This window comes from Apis cerana, linkage group LG16 (assembly GCF_029169275.1).
Source record: "Apis cerana isolate GH-2021 linkage group LG16, AcerK_1.0, whole genome shotgun sequence".
NCBI lineage: Eukaryota > Metazoa > Arthropoda > Insecta > Hymenoptera > Apidae > Apis > Apis cerana.
The window spans coordinates 1,525,003-1,546,386 of record NC_083867.1 but is presented as its reverse complement, the minus strand read 5'-3'; the positions used below and the strand labels follow the sequence as shown (position 1 = coordinate 1,546,386).

Below are 21,384 nucleotides of genomic sequence, written 5' to 3'. Positions count from 1 at the left end.
CATTTTGTTGTAACATTTATTGAATTATTAATAATTATGTATTTACAACAAGCATATGTTTTTTAAGAATAGAAGAATGAAATATATATTTTATTGTTAATTGTAGGATAATAACTCTTCATTGCAGGAACATGACATAAAACTTTCTCTATACAAACAACAAGAAAAATATTTATAAATTAATTCTTACTTATTTTATACTTATTATAATATACACATTCTAGAGTGTATATTAATTTAAGGAATAATATTCTTATATAAAGAATATTTCATCTCACTGCTTAGCATTAACGATCTGTACAAAATCAGGTTTTAAAGATGCTCCACCAACTAAAAATCCATCAATATCTTTCTCTTTTGCTAAATCTTTTGCATTTCCTGCTGTTACTGAACCTCCATAAATAATTCTAACAGTTTCTGCGACAGTTTGATTAACATTTTTAGAGAACCAATTTCTTAGTTTTTCATGAACCTCTTGAGCTTGTTGTGGTGTGGCTGTTTTACCCGTTCCAATTGCCCAAACTGGTTCATAAGCAACAACTACATTATCCCATGAATTGATTTTATTTGCAATAGCTTTCGTCTGTCTAAAAACTACTTCATCTGTTTTACCAGCTTCTCTTTCTTCTAATTTTTCTCCAATACATGCAATTACCTTCATTAAATATATACAAAATATATTCATATTTATTAATTTTTAAATTTTATGCTAAAACACACTCACACACACATCATTTATTTCATTTTTTATTACATATAAAGAATTCTGTAATTATAGTTTGAATAATAATTTATATTTTTAAAATAATTAATATTTTACCTTTAGTCCACTATCTAAAGCATGGGCTACTTTTTCTGCTATTAATTCATCATTTTCACCAAAAATATTTCTACGTTCAGAATGACCAAGAATTACCCATGGGATTCCATTGTCCAAAAGCATAGCAGGACTTATTTCTCCAGTAAATGCTCCTTTTGCAACCTTATATGTATTTTGTCCAGCAATACTAATATTATTGGGTAATATATTTTTGGCATATGTTAAATATATAGATGGTACTCCAACGACAACCTCTGATATAATATAATTATGTAATTTAATTTTAATATATTTATTTTATTAATTATAATAAAATGCATAAATTACTTAATATTTGAATATATTATTATAAGATTATAATTATGATATTAATATTATATTTTAATAATGAATATTATTAATGTATTAATAATTAATGAATGTTATGAATAAAATAACAGAAAATATAAGTTAAAAACATAAAAAAATAATAAAATTTTTTCTTTAAACATACCAACATTTGAATCAAGTGGACCTTTTTTTAAAAAGCCAACAATATCATTTATTTCACTTTTGGTACCATTCATTTTCCAATTACCACCAACAAAAAATTTACGACCCATGGCCTTAGAGTATATTGATACAAGTAAACTATTAATAGTAATAAATTTGCAAGTTACTTGCAAATCTGAAACAAATTTTGAAAATATTCTTTCGACCTTCAACAATACAGAAGGTGAATTTAGTCACGTTCCTTCCAACCCGATTTTATGAAATCCCCACCATTCTCGATTTACTCCCCTCTCTTTTTTATGAAACTACTTTAATTTAAAATAATTTAAAATAATTATTTTATTTTCAAGAAGAAAATTATTTGTTAAATATATTTTTTCATAAATAAGTATATTTCAAAATTTTATAAATAATTTTTTATATAATTTTATGATCAAAAAAAATTTTTAATTTGAATTTAATTAAAATTTCAATATTCTAAATTTAATGAATTGAAATTTAAAAAATAATAAATTTGATGAAATAATTAAATATTAAAATCATTTTAAAATTTCAAAGTTAAATAAAATAAAATATATCATAAAATTAATAAATAAATTATATTATATTATAAAGTTTAAAAATATTATTAAATTTTTATTTATTAAATATTGAAAAGTAATAACTTATAGTACATTTAACATTCAACTTATGTATATAGTAATCGATTTGAAATGATATGTTAGTCTATGGTGAGTAATAAATAAAGATTATATATCATAAAATCATAAAAAATTATTTATTTTAATAATATGAAAAATAAATTTAATAAATTATTTAATGATTATAAATAATGTAATATTTAATATATCTTCGTAATTGGATTCAAATAAATATATTCATTTTAAAGGTTATGAAATTTTTTAATTAAATTAGTTAATTAATTTTTAAATTATTCTTAATAAAGTTAATGATATTTGTTGTTTACGATTATTTAGTATAATGGAATAAAATGGAGTATACTTACTATATTTGATGAATTCTTTATTTAAGATCCTTTTTTGGTACAATTTAACAAAATTGCAAAAAAAGAAATGCATGTTAAAAAAAAACTTTAAACATTATTTTTTAATTATTATTACAATATATTCTTATTACTTGTAAAATTTAAATTATTAAATTAATAAAACTAATCATGCTGTTTATTATGAAGTTGAATAAAGAAACAATTGCATAAGTTTGTTTATAATGATTTGTCAATGTTTATATAACACAAAAATTAGAATTTTATATTTTATTATACATATTATTTTAAAATATTTATCTATTAATTTTAGTTAATATCATAAATATAATTTTTAAATTCAACAATTTGTGACATATTTAAAATGTCAAAGTTTAATATGGATAAATTTATACATACATTTATCCAAAACTTAGGTTTAAGAATCGAGTCTTGTACTTGCAAGAAATTTAACAAAATTGCATTTATGACAAATATAGATAAATCTTATACATTGAAACAACTATATCCTGCAGAAGAAATAAAAGAAGTTAATAAGCAACAAGATTTGGATTTTTCCACAGAAAAAAATATAAAACATTTTATGGAAAAACATGCTAATCTCTTTGATAAACTTACCTATTTAAATAATACACAAATTTTAAATTCCCATTTAAAAAATATTAATTCAAAGATTCTTCAGAAAATAAAAACAAAAAGAAAATATAATGGAATTATAAAAAAGGGGGAACTCAAAACACATAATAAAATTATAATTTGTAATAAAAAATTAAAAATAAATTTAACAAATAAATTAAATGGATCAAAATACAATTTACCATCATCTATAACATGGAAACAAAAATATATAAATTCTCATAATTGCAAAAAAAATAAATTTAAAAAAATGCCAATATTTGAAAATTCTAAACTATTTTGTTATAATACAAGTACACATGATTATCAGAAAAGTAATGACACTTCAATAGATAATGATAAACAAAAAACTTTTCTTAAACACAATTTAACAAATGTTATGATAAATTTTACGAAAAAAGAAATAGAAATGACTGAAAAATTGTTGTTATTGTATATAAAAGATATAGAATATATAAAAAAAAATATTCAAATTACCTTACATATAACGAAGGTTATACAGTAAAAATATTTTTTATTTTAATTTAAAGTATTTTTTCAATTATTTTAATTTATTACTTATTATACAGAATTCAAAATTTAATTATGACACAAAGGATCGAATAGAATATAATCAATTACTTTGTCATCACGCAATTCTATGTTTAATTGAACCAAGTAAAAAAGGTGCTGTTTTAATTGAAGATAATTTACCAGTTATTATTAAAAAATACCTTATGCATGGATACAAATACCATTTTGATTTTCAGAGGTATTTTATTTAAAAAAAAATATTATATAAGTATTAAGGATTGAATGGATAAAATATTCTTTTTAGGAGTTCAAAGAGTTATTATACAGCTGTTCTTATTTTGAGTCAATCAGCTAAAGTTCTGGTTAAACATATAAACACAACTATGATGCATACAATTTGTGGTATATTAGGATGTGATGTGCAAGAAATATTAGTATTATATAATCCAAGAGAAAAATGATTCTAAATATTATTTCTAAATATTAATTTGATAAAAAAAATCTATGAATATATATTTAATATAATATACTAAATAAATGTAAATTTATTAAATGATAATGTAACATATATAATACATTCTTATGTAATTAATTTCAATAAATATCAAAAGTTATGTATATTCATTAAAATATATTTCTTTTATAGGAGATTTGTATTTTACATAAAAGGAAAAATGGTAAATGAAGAAATAGTGGAATTTAATAAAAAATCACAACCAATTTTTAAGAATCCAATTTTTCAACAAAAATTTCGATCTACTAGTACCACTGGAAAAAAACGAACTTGGCGCTCATTAAAACAAGTCTTAGCTCAAGAACGTACTTTACCATGGCTTCCAGAAGTAGTGCATTGTATGATTTATTTATTTTAATATTACATATATAGATTTAGAATGATTTAAATAACTCAAGAACAAAAAATTATTAATATAATCATAGTATATACAAAATTTATATATTTAGTAATACACTTAAATGTAATTCATTTTATAACTTCTGTATATGTGCACATCAAAATTTAGTATTAGATGTAAAAAAATTCTATTAAAATATTTACAATAAATATATAATAATAAATATTAAAGTGAGTTTTTTGAAATATATGAATATTACTTGAAAAATTTCAGATAGTTCTATTAATGCACCGCCAAGCTTTAGACCAGCAAAAAAGTATTCTGATATTTCTGGATTACCCGTAAGTAATTTTTTACATTTATATAATTGGTTATGGGATTAAAATATAAAACGAATATATAAATTATATTTATTTTACAGTCACGATATACAGATCCACAAACTAAATTATACTATGCAACTGCAGAAGAATTTGCAACAGTTCGAAGTCTACCAATGGATATAACTGCTGGATATCTAGCGTTGCGCGGTGCCTCCAGTATTGTTGGATAAAATAAATGAGAATTTTATTTTCTATAATTTCCTTATATTTAAATAATATAGAACACGGATATTTTATTTTGTAATTATATCATACTTATTGTAGAATAACGAAATAGGTGTAAATCTGTAAATTAATTATAAGGCTGCAAATGTAAACAAAAATATATCGAATTTATAAAGAGACAAAATAAGATTATTTTTAATAAAAATTGTTTTTTTTTATACATACATACATTGTATGTATCAAGTTCTTTTAATGGGATTTTCTGAAATAAACAATTCCACAAAAAATTTAGGTCATTTTCATTATTTTATCTCCTTCATATTATACACAAGTAATTATTATTAAAAAAGGATTGTTCATTATAACTTAGCATTATGAATTACGAAGTAAAGAAGGATTGGAAAATCTTTAAAAAGAATATTACTGTTTTTTTTTTTCTCTTGACCACTGTATTCTGTTATGTTGACAATTTCTTGTGCACCTTATTTGTCTGCTACTGCAATGTGGGCCATTAGCAAATTTAATGAAAATACAAATAGCATGGCCTATTGAAATATTGCCTGATGGTGCACTTAGGTCGCCATTTGTTTTTGTATGTTTTACTTTTTTAATGAAGATTATTTTAAAGTAGCATCATAATATTTTCATTCAAGCAGGTCAGGCAAATCATCATCGTCACTATCCATTCCTTCACCTTCATCTCCTAGTTCGTCTAAATCATCAAAGTTTGGTTTACTGTCTCCAGATCCTCCTAGACCACCCATCTGTCGCATCATCTTTAAATAATAGCACAAATTTAAATTATAAAATTGATTTTTTCAAAATAATTAATTGTAAATAAATATTTTAAATACAATTAATATTATTTTTTAAATATAATAATATCTCACTTCTTCCAAATCGTGACTACTTCCTTCCATGCCACCTTCATCATCGCTATCATCTTCATCCTTCCATTTGTTAAAATCACTTTTCAACCAATGGGCTTTCGTCTTTTCTTTTGTTAATCTTGGCCAATATGGACCTTCTTCTTTTTTAAAAAGAACTAATTCTAAAGTCCTTCCTCTTAAGTTCTGAATTGTTCTATTTGGGGTAATTTCTTCATATAGGTTAATTGTTATTTCATGCATTTTTTGTTCTGTTCCACCTATTCCTTTAAAATATATCATTTGTGGTTCGATGTTAATAATAGGATCTTTGCAATCTTCTAGACAGATAGTAACAAATAAAATATCTTTCCTCTGAGCCCACATAACAGGCGGGGGAGGCAATCTGAAAAATTTTTAAACAATCAATAGCTTTAAATAATACAAAAAATTAAATTATATATTATATATTATAAAATATCATAATTATACTTTTATATTAATTATTATTTATTAGTTATATTATTCATTTATTACTATTTATAATATTTTTATATATGTATTTTTATAATATATGTATGTATATATAATGTATGCTACACATGAAATATATTTACAATAAATTTATAATATTATAGAGATATATTAGAATACTAATTATATTTCTATATAATCATTTGTTATTAATTTCTAATATATAATTTACATAAAAAATGAAATGTGATGTTTAATAAAATCTAGATATTAAAGAAATATTGAAACATATGTAAAATAATTGTAAAATGTAGGTAAAGGTTAGAAACAAAGCTCTATGGTTTCCAATTAAAACTGCTAGTCATTATAGATGAAATGATGTTATTTTTATAAAGGAATTGTGAAAAATAAAAATGATATAAAATTATTGGATATATTTTGATGAAATATAAAAAATGATAATGTACTTTTTGCATTTTAAATATATAGTCAATTATTTAGAAATACAAGTTATTAAAAAACAATATTGTTACTCAGTTATCTAAAAATAAAAAAGAATATAGGAAAGTTAATTAATGGAGTGATTGTTCTTAAAAATTAACAAAAACATATTTTAAATTAAGAAAAAAGAGATATAAAACAATTTCTTGCGATTCTTTTCCAGAAATTTCGAGAATCAATAAAGCCATCTTTACAACATGGCGGTGTTTCGAAAGCCACGGGGCGGTATTCAAGCTCATTTCATGAATATCTATTATTATTTTCATAATAATACTAATAAGAAGGAATTTCAGAATCAAGGAACACATTCGAAAAAAATTTTATGTGATTTCTTATATACTTACTGGCCTTCTTGAGTCATATTCGAGAGCTTCGTTCCGCAAGAAGCAAACAAACACAGAGCACTTACGTATCGCGCCGTAGACCTCTGATTCGAGAGTGTTTCGAGATTCAACTATCGATCAAACAAGATGGCGATTGGTTACTTTTGTCGATGTTGAATTCTCTTGTTTCCGGAATCGAATTTTAAAAAGTTTTGTTCGTATATCTTTAAATATATAATTTCTAATATTAAAAGTAAATTTAATGTTATTGGTGCAGTTATTTACAAATATATAAAAATATTTATTTAAATAATTTTTAATTATAATTTTTTAACATAAAAAATTAACATAAAAAAAAATACTTATCCTTTATACTTATACAGACATTAAAATAACTAGATATTCGATTATAGTGTAAACTAGTAAATATTTGATAATTATATGAATGATAGTTAAAACTAATTTTTTAAAATATTCCTATAAATAAATCAATCAGATGCTATAAAGAAAATTGAAAAAAAGTTTATTTCCATTTTTCAGTCATTATATAAAGAAAATTTTTTATTTATTTGGTTATTATTAATTTCGTTAATAATAACTTCGTATTAAAAATCATAAATAATAAATATGATAAATACATATATTGATTATATTGAAATTATGTTATGTGTAAATAAAAATATAAATTTATTTATATTAAGATTATATATAAATATATATTTCGATTATTTATGAAAAATTATTTTTTCGCAAGAAAATATTTATATTTTATATTTTTCGCATAAAATGATTAATACTAAACGATATATAATATATAACAAATAAATTTAAAAAAAGAATTGATCAGATAATAAAGAGTGAGTGAGTGAGTGAGTGTGTGAGAGCGAATGAGAGAGAGAGAGAGAGAGAGAGAGAGAGAGAGAGAGAGAGAGAGGGAGAGAGAATAGGGAAGAAAAGCGAAGGGAAAAGAGAGCAAAAAGAGAGAGCCTTTGCATTAGATTGTAGGTCAGTGCGGCAAAAGAGGAGGGGAAGATACTACCTTTCTTGCCGTAACCGTGGCCATAAACTAACAGGACATACACACTGTATATCAGTCTTTCTTTCGCAGCTCTGACTCGTCCTGTTTGTCAGTTTTGCAGGTGGTTGTTTTTGCATAAATGTGTTTTCGATAATATTTATAACTTTAATACTTTCTTTCAATTTTTGTGTAAATTCCAATTTTTTATTACTTTTTTGATTAATTTTGTCATCGTATAATAATTTGATCAATTTCCAATTCTTTTTGTTAATCTATAAGAAGTTATTGACAGACGCGCGTGCGCATGTATGCATCACATTCAATGGATACCTCGAGAAGTTGCAGTCGAAATAACGGAGATCGACAATGAAACCGTGACTTTCTACGATCTGTGCAACTTGTTGCTTTGGGATTAACATTATGTCGACCAGTTCTCTTTTTTATAAGGATAAGTACGTGGTAAGTGTCATTCTTCTCTATCTTATGTGTGCTTATATTTATATATGAAATTTGAAATAATCTGTATTGCTTTGCTCATTATATAGATATATTTTTATATGTTATTAAATAAAAAAGTTTAATACTTTTTATAAAAATTTCTCTCTATATAGATATATAAATTATTTACTTGTATACGCTTTCTTGATCGTTGATGTCGTCATGCATCGTTGAGTTTTAACTCGCAATGAAAAATTTAACACGATATTCGTTTATATGATATATTATCCATGAAATTATATGTATTAAATGATAGATTGAAATGTATTCATTTATATATATATATATATATTTATTTTATATATATATATATATAAATATATATTATCTTAGATTTTTAAATTTTATTAAATATATTTTTAAATATATATATTAATTGAGAATTTATTCGGAAATATGTTTATTAGGCACGAATAGATTTTAATAAAATTTTGAAAATAAAAGAAATAAGTATTTATTATATACAAAGAATTATATACTTACTATATTATAATACGTAATTCTTTCATTGTATAGAAATCATGTAAAAATAACAATGTAAATATGAGATTGTGTATCATACATTTATTTTATAAAATGCATTTCGTAGTTAATGGATAAAATAATCAAAAATGATGAAAGAAAGAAAACAAAAAAAAAATTTTCAATTTCTGTATTATATAAAATTAATAATTGTATTGGTAATTGTTTTATAAATTCGTTTCTTAATGAAATCTTTATTATTTTTATTTTAGATAATACAATATAATAAAATCGGTCGATTTTTGTTTAATAGAAATATTTAAAATGCTCAAGTCAAATTATGAATTAATATTGGTTCTATTTATTTTGATATAATTATAAGGAAATGAAGTAAATTGGAATATATTTTAAATTTATGATAGTTATATAAATATGTGATATCATCGCAATAATTTTCAATATAAGAAGCTTCATGAACGATACATATTTGGTGATAACTCTGAATTGGCAAAACATGAAATTAAGACAGTCAACGAACGCCATTGAAGTTTAGTTACCAAGTGAATGTTAAACCGTATTGTTCTAGTTATTCTTATCCTTGATTTTATAAATCTTATCACTATCGCTGATATGATCAAATGAAAAATATCTTTTCCGTTCGTTTTATCGCGAACGGCGAACATTTGAAGATGAATTCGTTGTTTCGTTTCACAAGATATGGTTGTACTAAAAGTAAAACAAAAGGCACGAGATTAAGCTATTAAATATATAGTATATTTAAGATGATAATATTTGATATAGTATTCAATAATACAATATTTGTTATATGACAAATTGAAAATCAATATATGTTATATATTCCAAGAAAATTAAATTATTATTATAATTTCATATTATTTTAAATTAGTAGTCCGATATAAATCTGTAAGTTATTTCAATATATCATGTAGATGTACATAAAGCTAATATTATACAAAGAAATTTATTTTTTTCTTAAATATCGATTTATAAATATTAATTTAATAAAATTTTTTATATATTACATATACATCACATATTCAAAGTGCTATATAAAAATTAAATGAATGATCGATTCCTAACTTCGATTTTATTAGATCGTTAAGATCATTGTATGCATAAACTTTTATATTTTATTACATAATTACCGGTTGAATACAGAGAAGAAGATAGGTTAAGAATGAAAAAAAAAAAGAAAAAGATATTTACACGAGAAAGAAGTGAAAGAGGGAAAAGATGGTAGAGTGGAAGAGAGGATCTAGAAGAAGAAAAGATCAACGACATATTCTTCGATATAACATATTCAAGTTTTATAAGATTCGGATGCCAGAATGACCCTCAGGGATGAAAGTCTTACATCAGAAACATATATTTTAATATACTAAACTGTGCGATTCTTGTATGAAATGATCATTAGACGTATTACATTTTGGTTTTTTTTTCCTTCTTTTCATTTATGTCATCTTTAATTGTTTTAGATTCATATTTGTATCTTTTAAAAATAAATTTAACTGACATCAATATATTCATAAATCGTTTTATATTTATAATCAATATTTATTTATATCATTTGTAATTATATTTAAAATATTTAAAGTTCTGATTATGTTTGTGCAATTACGTTCTCATTAATTAATTAAACAAAGTCTTGAATAAAAAATAATATTTATTCATTACATTGTTCAAGCTTTTCTGACGAATATATATATATATAGAAATCATTATAGCTCAGAAGTTATTTTCATCATTAAAATTAAACTCCCTTGAATCAATGAAAAAAGTAATTTCGTTATTAAATAACGTAAATTATTTTAAATAATTGAATTCTTAATTTTTCTTCATCTTTCATAATCATCATTATTAGCAAAAAAGTTTTAAAATTTTTAAAATTTTTTAAATAACAATCAATCTCAAGTTTATAACGAATATATTTATATCGTTATACTCTAGAAATATCTAATTAATTAATTTAAAAAAAATTTTTTTTTATTATTTTTTTTTCTATTTTTTTACAATAAAATATAAAATCGAATTTATTTGAATTTCAGTCGTCCGTAATTCGAGTGAATCGTGAAAGAACCTCGTTCCGGTTGACGAGTCATTTCCGCTTGATCCTAGTCGCCATATTATTACGAGACTACCGCTATACAGCGAACTCATATAATAAGTATCGATTGCTACGCGAAACATATATCAATACTGATTATATTTCAAAGCTACAATAGTTCACATTCTCATAAAATACATTTGATATGTTATTTTTATTTCAATTTGATTGATTTTTGTTAATCATTTTAAATCTGGATCAATCTGGAATTTTATTTTTCTCGATTCCAGATTATCGATGATTCGACATTGAAGTGATTCATAGATGTTGTGATTTTATTTTTCGATTAATTGGAAAATGTGAGTTGCAATTTAAGTTTTGTTTGTTTAGTTTTTTCGTGAATAAGAAATTAAGCATTAAGATAGATTATAAATTAAGAAAATTAAGATAAAATAATCAAAAATAAGAATTGTTGAAATCTGATTTTTTAGATTTGCGAAGCTCGAATCCGAAATTTTATAGTCTTACAAATTTGAAAATGATGAATTTCTTTCTAAAGAAGAGAATTTATTAAAATTTAATCTATAATATAAATCAAAACTTTTTTTTTTTCTAAAAAATATTGATAATTATATAGAAAAAAAGATATACTCATAGATTTCTATGATTTTGAGATATATTGTCAAAATCAATATATTAATCAATTTTTTTCCTAAGTATATGTTTTTTTTATATATATTTGTTAGAAAAGAGACACAATTAAAAAAATTTTGAGAAAACGATTTTAAATGATTCAAATTATTATAAAAATATCAAAATGTCACATTGGGAAATTTATAATTTGGAAATTCACGTACAATATTTTATGATAGTTTTTCTGTACTAAGTCAATAAAAATTTTAATAATAAAATATGTCAATTAATTTAAATATTAATAAAAAACTTTTGATACTATATTATTATTGCTATCTTTGATCTATAATTTTAAACTATATTTTCGTAAATAATAAATTTTAGATTTCTAGATTTCTTTAAACTTAAATTTGTAAAATTTTTATATTTTATTCTTTATTTATATAATTAATTTATATAAATTATTGTAATCAATTAAAATCATTTTATTATAAATTATATAAAAATAAATTTATATTATATATTCGCAATATTTTCATAAATTATTTTCACAAATTATTCTTTATCTTTTACAAATTTACAAAAATTACAAAAATTGTAGTTTTAAAAAATTTCGGGTCGAAAAAGTCCAAATTCTTTGAGTATAAAAAGATTTTCGTGATTTCAAATAGTTTAAATGTTGTTAAAAAAAGGAAAAGAGGATATAAAAAAAAATAGAAAAAATAATGGAAGAACTAGAAATAAACGAAGAACTCGCAGAGGAATTTAGAGTGACGGTATTCCGTGACACACCCATTGGAAAATATTACGCAGAGTTTACAACCTACGATTAACGAAATGAGCAGTCTTTTTTATTTTCTCTATTATTCTCTATATCAAAACATCGGAACGAAGGAAGAAAGAACTGTTAATATATGTATTAGTAACATTACAATACAATGTATTCGTTTCCACGCATCGATTAACCTTCGTGTATGAATATTATTTTCGATCAGCCTTCACTCGTATATGTGTGCGTATATCTTTCGAAAGAATCACTCTTCGTATATATTCTATGATGTATTTACAATTTATGATGCATCAGTTTCGTTCTTTGCGATAAGTAAAAGAGAAAGTATCTGACCGATGGTAACGTTTGAAAAATGTACTTGTTAAAGGAATAGAAGTTTCAAACGCTAGACTTTCCTCGTTATATTCTGCCTTTGTTTTCATTCACCATTCAATCAACTGTACACAAACGTAAAACGACAATGACGAGCTTGGTTTTTTTTTTACGCAATTATTATTTCAAACGTAAGCAAGTTAATGACGATTGTTGATTCATAATGACAAATTCCGAGAAAAGAAAGATCGATCGATTGGACGAAACGATAAAATGTACTTTGTTGCGATATACGATATCAAAATGAAAATTCGTCATGTGGACGAAAAAATCGAAATCCAATTAACTAATATATAATATTTCGTGTATGAAAGAAACGTCACGTCGGATAATGCCATTCGATAAGCAAAAGTATGCTTTCACGATGAATGTATGTTACAATATTATCAGTATGATTTCGTATGAATTCCGATCTACTTACTTATTTGCCTTATTAATTTTTATTTGCGTTTTTTGTGACACTATTTAAGTTCGAACCACCAGAATTATAAAAATATCGAATTGTTAGAAAAGAAAAGACAAAGTAAAGAGAAAAAAATGGAAAAATAAAAATGATAAGTGTTGTAACATTGGTGTCAAATATTAATTCGGAATGAGAGACATAACCTTAAGACAAATATTAAAATTGTACTATCAAAAGAAAAAGTGAATACCAATCATAGAATGTTTCCTAAATATCTATGGTTTTCGGACTGTATTCATCGAAAGGGCTTTCGAGATCTCGCTGTAAGTAGTCAATCCACGCAGCGAAACAACTTTGCAAGTCCGTACTTTCTTGTCGATTCACCGGATATGAAACACATGTTCGAATTCTTGTTGTAATCGCGTGACCAGTGACGTTAATTCTTTTTTCTTTTTTTACGTGTCTTGCAAGTTACTTTCTTTTTGTAAATGAGGATGTATTTTGTGAATATTTTTTTTTAGATTTTTAGAAGACACATATGCACATATATTTTTTGTTTCAAGTTAGGATTAACTAAACGAAACATTTTGTATGAACATATGATAAAATATTTCGTAGTTGTTACAATGATAACGATGAAGTTTAAAAAAAGTATTATGATGATAGAATTTATGATATAGATAATTGCATTTTAAAAAAGATATGAAATACGATTTGAATGTTTTGAATATTGAATTAATTGTGAACTCTATTAATATTAGTATAAGCATTTTCAAAATAATTGTAATTTAAAATTTAGAATTAAAATTAAAATTTAGAATTTTTAATATAAAAATCTATTACATTTAAAAAAAAATTCTTGAAATTCTTTTTATAACAAATATGTATAAAATAATAATGACATAATGAATTTATTTTGCATTTTGATAGTTTTGTCCATTATTTGATAAAAAGATTCAGAAAGATAGATATATAGAATGTTTTAGAATAATATGAGTAGTCAAAAAATAATTTTATAATATCTATAAAAATGAATTGGAAAATTAAGTTTGAAAACTTTTTAAGTGAATGCAGCTAATTCTTAATTAAATATGAATGGATTATCGATAAGAGATTATTTTAAATGCAAAATAAATAAAATGTAGAATATAATCTTAAGTCTTTGTTTTTTAAGAAAATAAATATTAATATACAGGATATAATAAAAGATATAATATACACGGCAATATATATATATATATATATATATATATATATAATGTTCTCTAAAACTATTGTATCGATTTTTAAATTAAATAGGAGACTAATTATGTAAGACAATGATTTACTACAGTATATTAATATGTCATAAAAGTATATTTGAGATTTTTAACAAATTAAAAAAAGTAAATAACTAGTGCTCTAAATAATTTTAACTATTATTTTTTGATAAAACTATCTTTTTTTTTGAAATATATTATAGAAATCAATATTTTATATAATATTTTCACATATATACATATATATATATAACTTAATAATCTTAGTTTTCGAGATTTACAAAAAAAAATTGTTATTATATATAGAATTTAATCTATATATATATATATATATATATATATGTTCATAATATAAACATACTATTTATATAAATATAAATAAATTATTACGAAATATAATGGATGAATCGCTCAAAAACATATTTCTTCATGAATAATAAGCTTGAAATATTTCGATCCTAACCTATATCGAGTTTGAATATTTCGCAAAAATCATCACATTGTTATTAGTATCTTATCCATAAAGAATTTGAATGAAAATAAAATATAAAATAACTTGAAATTAACGATATTAATCTCATACTTTTGTAGTATCTATTATTAAAACATTGATCATTATAATTACTCAACAATTAATTTATTTTCGCATTCAACAGATCCATGTGATACTCTTTATCGATAGATATTGTAAATATGGTGATATTAAAATAATATTAATATTAATATAAGAATGATAATATTATAATTTATTATATAATTATCAATATCACCTATTATATAATCTATGTGCCAATCGTCGTGATATATTTGTATAAATAGTTAATAAATAGAAATTACTAATACACATTTTAATGTAATGGATGTATAGATGAAGTTTTATATAATAGTAACAATCTTTTTTTGTGAAAAAAAAGGCGAATAGCCAGATATATATAGATATAGAAAAAATTTTGTTCGAAATATTGATTTGATACAATATATATCAAAATCATCGAAATCGAGATAGCTTTTCTATAGTTTTATTTATTTATTTATTTTTGTATTTATAATTAACTAATAAGTAAATTAATAATAAAGTTATAATTAAGTTTTTAAAAAATCTCTATATAATGAATTAAATAATAAGAATTTGGACAATAAGAAGTTAGACAAAATTTGTTTCGCATCATTAAATATTCAAGCATGATTTGTTAATTATTGATAGTAATTAATATACAATGGGACAAAAATTATTTTATTTCCATTTTGAAATCATTTATACATATAAATATTTTTTTATCATAACGCTAAAAAAAATAATAATATATTTTTTAATACGTTGTTGAATTTTGGTAATTTTCTTGTGTTTGCTGTGAGATTAAGAAAATTGCTGATATAGAATATATTTTTTTTCATAGAATTTTCCTTGAAATTCAAATTTTTTTTAAACAATATATTATATTAAACAATATATTATATAATTTGTTTATTTAGGTAACATTCATTAAACTTGAAAATATTTATTTAAAATATTTTTTTTTTATTCTGCACAATTAAAGAATTATAGCGAATAATGTACATAGGAGCATATAAAGAAATGATTAATGTTAATGATTTATGTTAACAATAATGTCATTATAAAAATGATAAATAAAACACACACACACACACACCTATTTTTTTTGGAATAATTTTTTATAAATAAAAACTTTTTCGATTAGTTAGTTAAGAAAAATTATAAGTACTTTTTTAAAATTTTCAAATTCTTAAATTTCTTATATTATTTTTTGTTATGCATCATTAAAAAATTATGACGATTTAAAAGAAAACAAGATTGAAATAAGCTATATAAATCATTAAAGATAAAAAAATGTTATAAATTAAAATTCAATGAAGCATAATTTGAATATTTTATACAATTTTAAATGCATTTGAAAAATGAAAATGTATCTTTTTTAAATAGAATTAAATAATTTCAATCAATATTTTTTAATTTTTATAAAAAAGTATTAAACTTTATATAATTTATATTTAAATCTAATAAAAAATTATTACAATTAAAAGTTTGCTAAATTATTTAAAAATTATTTTAAGGTTATTTATTAAAAATTAAATATACTACAGATATACACGGATTAGTTATGCTACAAAACAGTAATTTCAAAAGTTATTCAATTTTTGACAAATTATAAATCTTGATTTTCTCAAAATTTTTAATCTCAGATAAAGATATCACTTTTTTTCGATTTATTTTTATATATCATTATTAGGAATATGATATTCGAATCTTTAAAATCTCAAAATTTTCAAAAAAATTTCATCTTTATTATGTTTTGCTTTTTTTTATATTTTTTTGTTTTAAAATTTTCGAAATTTAAATAAAAAATAATTTATATAACTGTTAATAATTTGTAAATATTATGACAATATGAATTATTTTTATTTAACTAATAATAATCCAATTTTTTTTCGTTTTTCTAATTTTAATCGTTTTAATTAAAATACAATAATTTCTGTGGGAAAAAAATAAAAGATAAAAATAAAAATTTAGTTTTTCGTAAGTTAAACAAAATATTTCTATTTATTATAAATTTAAATTTAAAGAATTTAAAAAATTATAATTTATTAAAATTTTAGTTTTTAATAAAATAATATTCATTAGAAAACAAAAAAGAAAATATATTCTGAATTTTGAAAATTTTGAATTTTCAATATTCTGAAATCTCATACGTATAATTTCGGATTTGAATTTTATGAATCTGAAAATTAAGTTTCAATCCATTTCTAAAACTATGCTTATATTAAGTAATTTTTATTCGATCAACTAAATCAACCAATTTCAAATCGTATATTTCTGATTGAAAATTAATTCATATGAATGATTTTTATTTAATTTTTATTTTCATTTATTTTATTGTGATCTATCATTTGATATTTAACCAAAATATAAGCTTAAAGTTGCGTTTATATTAAATAATTTTTGATGAGATCAATTAATAAATAAATGAATTATTTATATTCCTGTATGAATAAATCGGAAATCGATTTAGTCGACATGAATTTGTACTTTTATATAAATAACTGTGAATGATATAAACCTTAAGATTTGATTAGACGAACAATTTTATCATCCAGTTGTGTCATTCATTTATCTTTTATAATGATATAATGCATATGATATCTAACTACAAAAAACTACAGTAATACATAAAGTCTTGTTACGTTGTAAACTCGCAACGGTACTGTATTGTTCATGAATATTTAACCTAATAATTATCCTTTGTTCACTTATATCATTTGTGTGGGACATTTTTGTATGTATATTTTCTATAATAAATAGTAGGTCAATGAAGTATAGATTATAATAGAGGCAAGGTTCGATACCGGATGATCACTAATGTACTTCCGTCTTCCCGTTCACCTCTTAGGCTCAATTTCCTTTATTACTTGATTTCATTCTTTCTCAATTAGTTATATCAAAAAGTTTTGTTTTTCTTCTGCATTGTAAGAATTCGTAAGGCTTTCTACATTTTTATCAGCATTATTTGTTTTAAATATCTATTATTTTTATAATCTCTTTTTCGAAAAATCGTTTTATATTTATTCCTATATTTCTATACTTTTTTCTTACATATGTTTATGTTTTTTTTAAACAAAAAACTTTTTAAGAAAGTTTTTATGTATAATAATATATATTAAATTTAAAATAAAATAAATAAAATTAATATAAATATAAATTAAATTTTTATTTAAGAATGTCCACAGATATAAATAATTTTATTTTTGCGTATGAATGATTTTTCTAATGAAATTAAAATTAAAAAATCTCAAGTAGAAAATTCTTAAGAATTAGCGAATCTTTCGCGAGAAGATAAGAGATGTGTATAAATGTTATCATCAGTCATGGTCATATTTCATAGTTTAAAATTGCTTGATCATGATTCTAAGAATAAAAGATCGAAAAATTTACAATTACGAAACAAACTAATTATAAAAATGATAAATAATCGAAATTGAGTGTGATCATACATATAATTGTTACTTTGTAACATGCAATAAATTTTCAATTTGTCTCAAAATGGAGACAGAAAAGAATCAGACGTAAAAGCTATGAAGTGAATATTATTTCTCTTACTTTTTTATAATTAAAATAATTGAATAAGTGATTAATAAATAAATAATTGAATTTCATCTGAATAATCAAACTAAAAATTTGTTTACTGTGTTATATGAATATGATTTTTTTATATTTGATATTACAAATATGCCGCATCAATAACAATTTCTTTTATATTCACAAATAATGGTATCGTATTGTATTTTACAACAACAAACAATAGATAATAAAGCAGTATTTAATCTTGTGTCCGGAAATTAATTATAATTTTTGATTAGGAAGTAATTATGAAATATTCCTTTCTAAGTGATTTAATTTTTTAGCCAATCGAAATTATAATATCGACAATCGGCATTAGTTTGAAAATTCTAGTTTGACCAGTTAAATTCCGACTAGGTGGCAGCCCTAATCATAGGTAAAATCGGAGAAACATGTTGAACAGCAATAGCTGTTCACGTTGTTCAGGTTATAGTGTCGCACAAAAGTATATAATTATTTTTTATAAGATATATTTTTTAATGATAAAATTATATATAACATTTATAATCATTTTATTTTTTATGATTATTACATGTAAAGTGAAATATTGTATTGATAATATAAATTTAATTTTTAAAATATATCATGTAATAATGAAAAGAATATTATTTATATTGTTCTTTTTGCTAACTCTCTATCTATATAATATAATATAACGTATGTATCATATAATACAATATATTTTTTAATTGTAAAAAAAAAATTAAATAATAATAATTGAGATTCTCTTAAAGTCTTGTGTTGTAATATATTATGTATAAAATTGATAGCTGTACATTAATAAGTCATATATTAAATTCTTCATCCTTCTAGATATTATCTTTTCCATTATTAATATTATAATCTCAACATGTTATATAAAAAAGTAATATTTGTAATTATTAGTCCGTTTATCGTAAGACATACGATAAGTGTTAAAATATTTATTAATAATAATAATAATCATTATGATAATATTTTTTGATAAATTAAATAATGATAATAAATAAAGATATGAACAAGGAAATAGTGTTCAATAAAAATAAAAAAAATTAAAAATATGGATTAATAATAATATAGGTTATGTAGTACCAGTATCAATAATACTGTCATAGTCATTCTCATTATTTGGTTGCTTCGGCTAAATGAATACGATATTTTACATAAGGAATAATGGAATGTCGACATCCTTTTTATTTTATTTGTTAACAATCTTATTGTTTCTCATTCTTGCTAACGATTGAGTAAATCAAAAATATGATAATACCAGCATTTCCTAGAACAGTTATTTATTTCAGTTAATAGACACAACGTACTTTCAATATACATTTTCTATCAAGACACTATAAGTACCGTAATAAGTACGTAATGTACTTCTATGTGACGCGACAATATATGCAAACGCATATCGAACACACGTGCACACCATGTTTCGGTAACGCATGAGTGTCGCGCGGAAACAAGCTAAATATAAGTCACAAGGAAAAAGAATAATCTCCCGCTTAGAAACTCGCGTTACTTGACTAAACGGCCTACTGCTCCTGCTCGCATTCGATTTGGGGCATTACACGGTGCATATTACGTATTGCGTATCTGAGTACGGCTGTTAGTGCAACTGTGTCCATGGTGTAAAGCGCTTCGTCTCGTTCTTGTATTAGCTATCATTATAAACTCGTGTTAACCAATCTCGATTTAATCGATATCCTTTTTCCGATTTCTGCGTTGCCGAAAGTGTTGATACCATGATTTTTTTCAATAATTACAATGTGGAATATTTAATTCTCAATCGTGAATTGCAATTTATATATTTTATTTTGAATGAAATTATATAAATCGTCATCGGAAATATAAATAAATATAAATAAAAAAATAATGATTCGCTTCCTGTAAACTATCATGATTTAATTTTCTGTTATTTTTTATTGATCTTTCAAGTATATTATTTATGAACAAAGTCCATTGATATTGAAAGTAAGTAAAAAAGTGAAGCATAAAAAATAAGAAAGATAGAAAAAAATTACATAAAATAAATACTTAAGATCGATTATGCAAATAGCTATAATTATATATTTATAAAGTTGTTATCGAATGTTTAAAAATCAATGTGTTGGTAATAAATATTATTAAGACACATTCTAGCGATGTCTTAAATAGATTAATATAAAAACGATTTTTTAAAATATTTTCTAAAAATGTTAAATTTAAATGGCTATAATGTATATAAATTAATTTAACATCCAGAAGATTAACATAAGATCAATTATAATGTTTCATTTTTTGAAAATGAACATACCAAGAATATTAGAATGTTAGATTATATAATTATGAGATGCAATTAATAAAATATAATTAATTTTAAAAAAACATACCTTAAAAAAACATGTTGTATGTTCTATAAATTCTCTCTAAATTAATAAGATATTGTCATATCTTATTAATCATATCAGATTCCAAATATATATGATAAAACAACATATAAAAATTTTCTTCACCGTGCTTATTTATAGATATATATTTATTTGTGTATCAACGATATGGATGCAAATGATTCGATTAAAAATGACAACGATAGTTCGTCTCAAAGATATACGATGCGTCGCGTCGACAGGATGATACTGTTAGTAAGATTAAATTTTCACGCGAAACAATCGTGACTTATATTTTTGTGGAGGTACTGTATGGCACGGTGCACTGTTTGCATGGTTGTGTAATACGTGTGTACGCAACATAATATGGATAT

General features: G+C 22.1%; 4 protein-coding genes across 12 annotated transcripts in view; 2 read left to right on the top strand and 2 right to left on the bottom strand.

Moving 5' to 3' along the window:
- Positions 1 to 2: 2 nt before the first annotated feature.
- Positions 3 to 1,606, bottom strand: LOC108000338 (triosephosphate isomerase). Its single transcript, XM_017060592.3, has 3 exons — positions 1,314 to 1,606; positions 821 to 1,074; positions 3 to 655 (listed from the first exon to the last, which is right to left on the bottom strand). The coding sequence occupies exons 1-3, from the start codon at positions 1,420 to 1,422 to the stop codon at positions 275 to 277; spliced, it is 744 nt and encodes a 247-aa protein (XP_016916081.1). The 5' UTR covers positions 1,423 to 1,606; the 3' UTR covers positions 3 to 274.
- A 384-nt stretch (positions 1,607 to 1,990) lies between these two features.
- On the top strand, positions 1,991 to 5,050 carry LOC108000340 (INO80 complex subunit C). 4 transcript variants are annotated; one of them, XM_062086297.1, is made up of 6 exons: positions 2,036 to 2,201; positions 2,795 to 3,444; positions 3,521 to 3,702; positions 4,111 to 4,316; positions 4,592 to 4,659; positions 4,740 to 5,050. In XM_062086297.1, the coding sequence occupies exons 2-6, from the start codon at positions 2,899 to 2,901 to the stop codon at positions 4,869 to 4,871; spliced, it is 1,134 nt and encodes a 377-aa protein (XP_061942281.1). In that variant the 5' UTR covers positions 2,036 to 2,201; positions 2,795 to 2,898; the 3' UTR covers positions 4,872 to 5,050. The 4 variants fall into 4 exon arrangements, with proteins under 4 accessions (XP_061942283.1, XP_061942281.1, XP_061942282.1 ...); XM_062086299.1 differs by lacking the exon at positions 2,795 to 3,444 and having other exon boundaries at positions 1,991 to 2,043; XM_062086296.1 differs by lacking the exon at positions 2,036 to 2,201 and having other exon boundaries at positions 2,655 to 3,444.
- Positions 4,715 to 21,158, bottom strand: LOC108000227 (prostaglandin E synthase 3). Its single transcript, XM_062086307.1, has 4 exons — positions 21,014 to 21,158; positions 7,052 to 7,161; positions 5,757 to 6,138; positions 4,715 to 5,642 (listed from the first exon to the last, which is right to left on the bottom strand). The coding sequence occupies exons 2-4, from the start codon at positions 7,066 to 7,068 to the stop codon at positions 5,511 to 5,513; spliced, it is 531 nt and encodes a 176-aa protein (XP_061942291.1). The 5' UTR covers positions 7,069 to 7,161; positions 21,014 to 21,158; the 3' UTR covers positions 4,715 to 5,510.
- LOC108000335 (nostrin) overlaps positions 8,006 to 21,384 on the top strand; it is a 32,775-nt gene continuing 19,396 nt past the window's right edge. For 2 of the 6 annotated variants that reach the window (XM_062086280.1, XM_062086277.1), the window contains exon 1: positions 18,601 to 20,615. Coding sequence is in view for 3 of the 6 variants with exons in the window: in XM_062086281.1 (XP_061942265.1) it covers positions 8,469 to 8,507 (39 nt within the window). In the remaining 3 variants the exon portion in view is untranslated. The other 4 variants (XM_062086281.1, XM_062086282.1, XM_062086283.1 and 1 more) reach the window with 4 other exon arrangements.

Excerpts from the sequence above, each read along its gene's own strand:
- LOC108000227 (XM_062086307.1), bottom strand. Across the intron at positions 5,643-5,756 it reads GTAGTCACGATTTGGAAGAA|ATGATGCGACAGATGGGTGG; the intron begins GTGAGATATTAT and ends TATTATTTAAAG.
- LOC108000340 (XM_062086296.1), top strand. The coding sequence starts at position 2,680 with ATGTCAAAGTTTAATATGGATAAATTTATACATACATTTATCCAAAAC. Across the intron at positions 3,703-4,110 it reads TACCATTTTGATTTTCAGAG|GAGATTTGTATTTTACATAA; the intron begins GTATTTTATTTA and ends TTTCTTTTATAG. Across the intron at positions 4,317-4,591 it reads GCTTCCAGAAGTAGTGCATT|ATAGTTCTATTAATGCACCG; the intron begins GTATGATTTATT and ends GAAAAATTTCAG.
- LOC108000338 (XM_017060592.3), bottom strand. The coding sequence starts at position 1,422 with ATGGGTCGTAAATTTTTTGTTGGTGGTAATTGGAAAATGAATGGTACC. Across the intron at positions 1,075-1,313 it reads TCCACTTGATTCAAATGTTG|AGGTTGTCGTTGGAGTACCA; the intron begins GTATGTTTAAAG and ends ATATTATATCAG. Across the intron at positions 656-820 it reads CTTTAGATAGTGGACTAAAG|GTAATTGCATGTATTGGAGA; the intron begins GTAAAATATTAA and ends TATTTAATGAAG.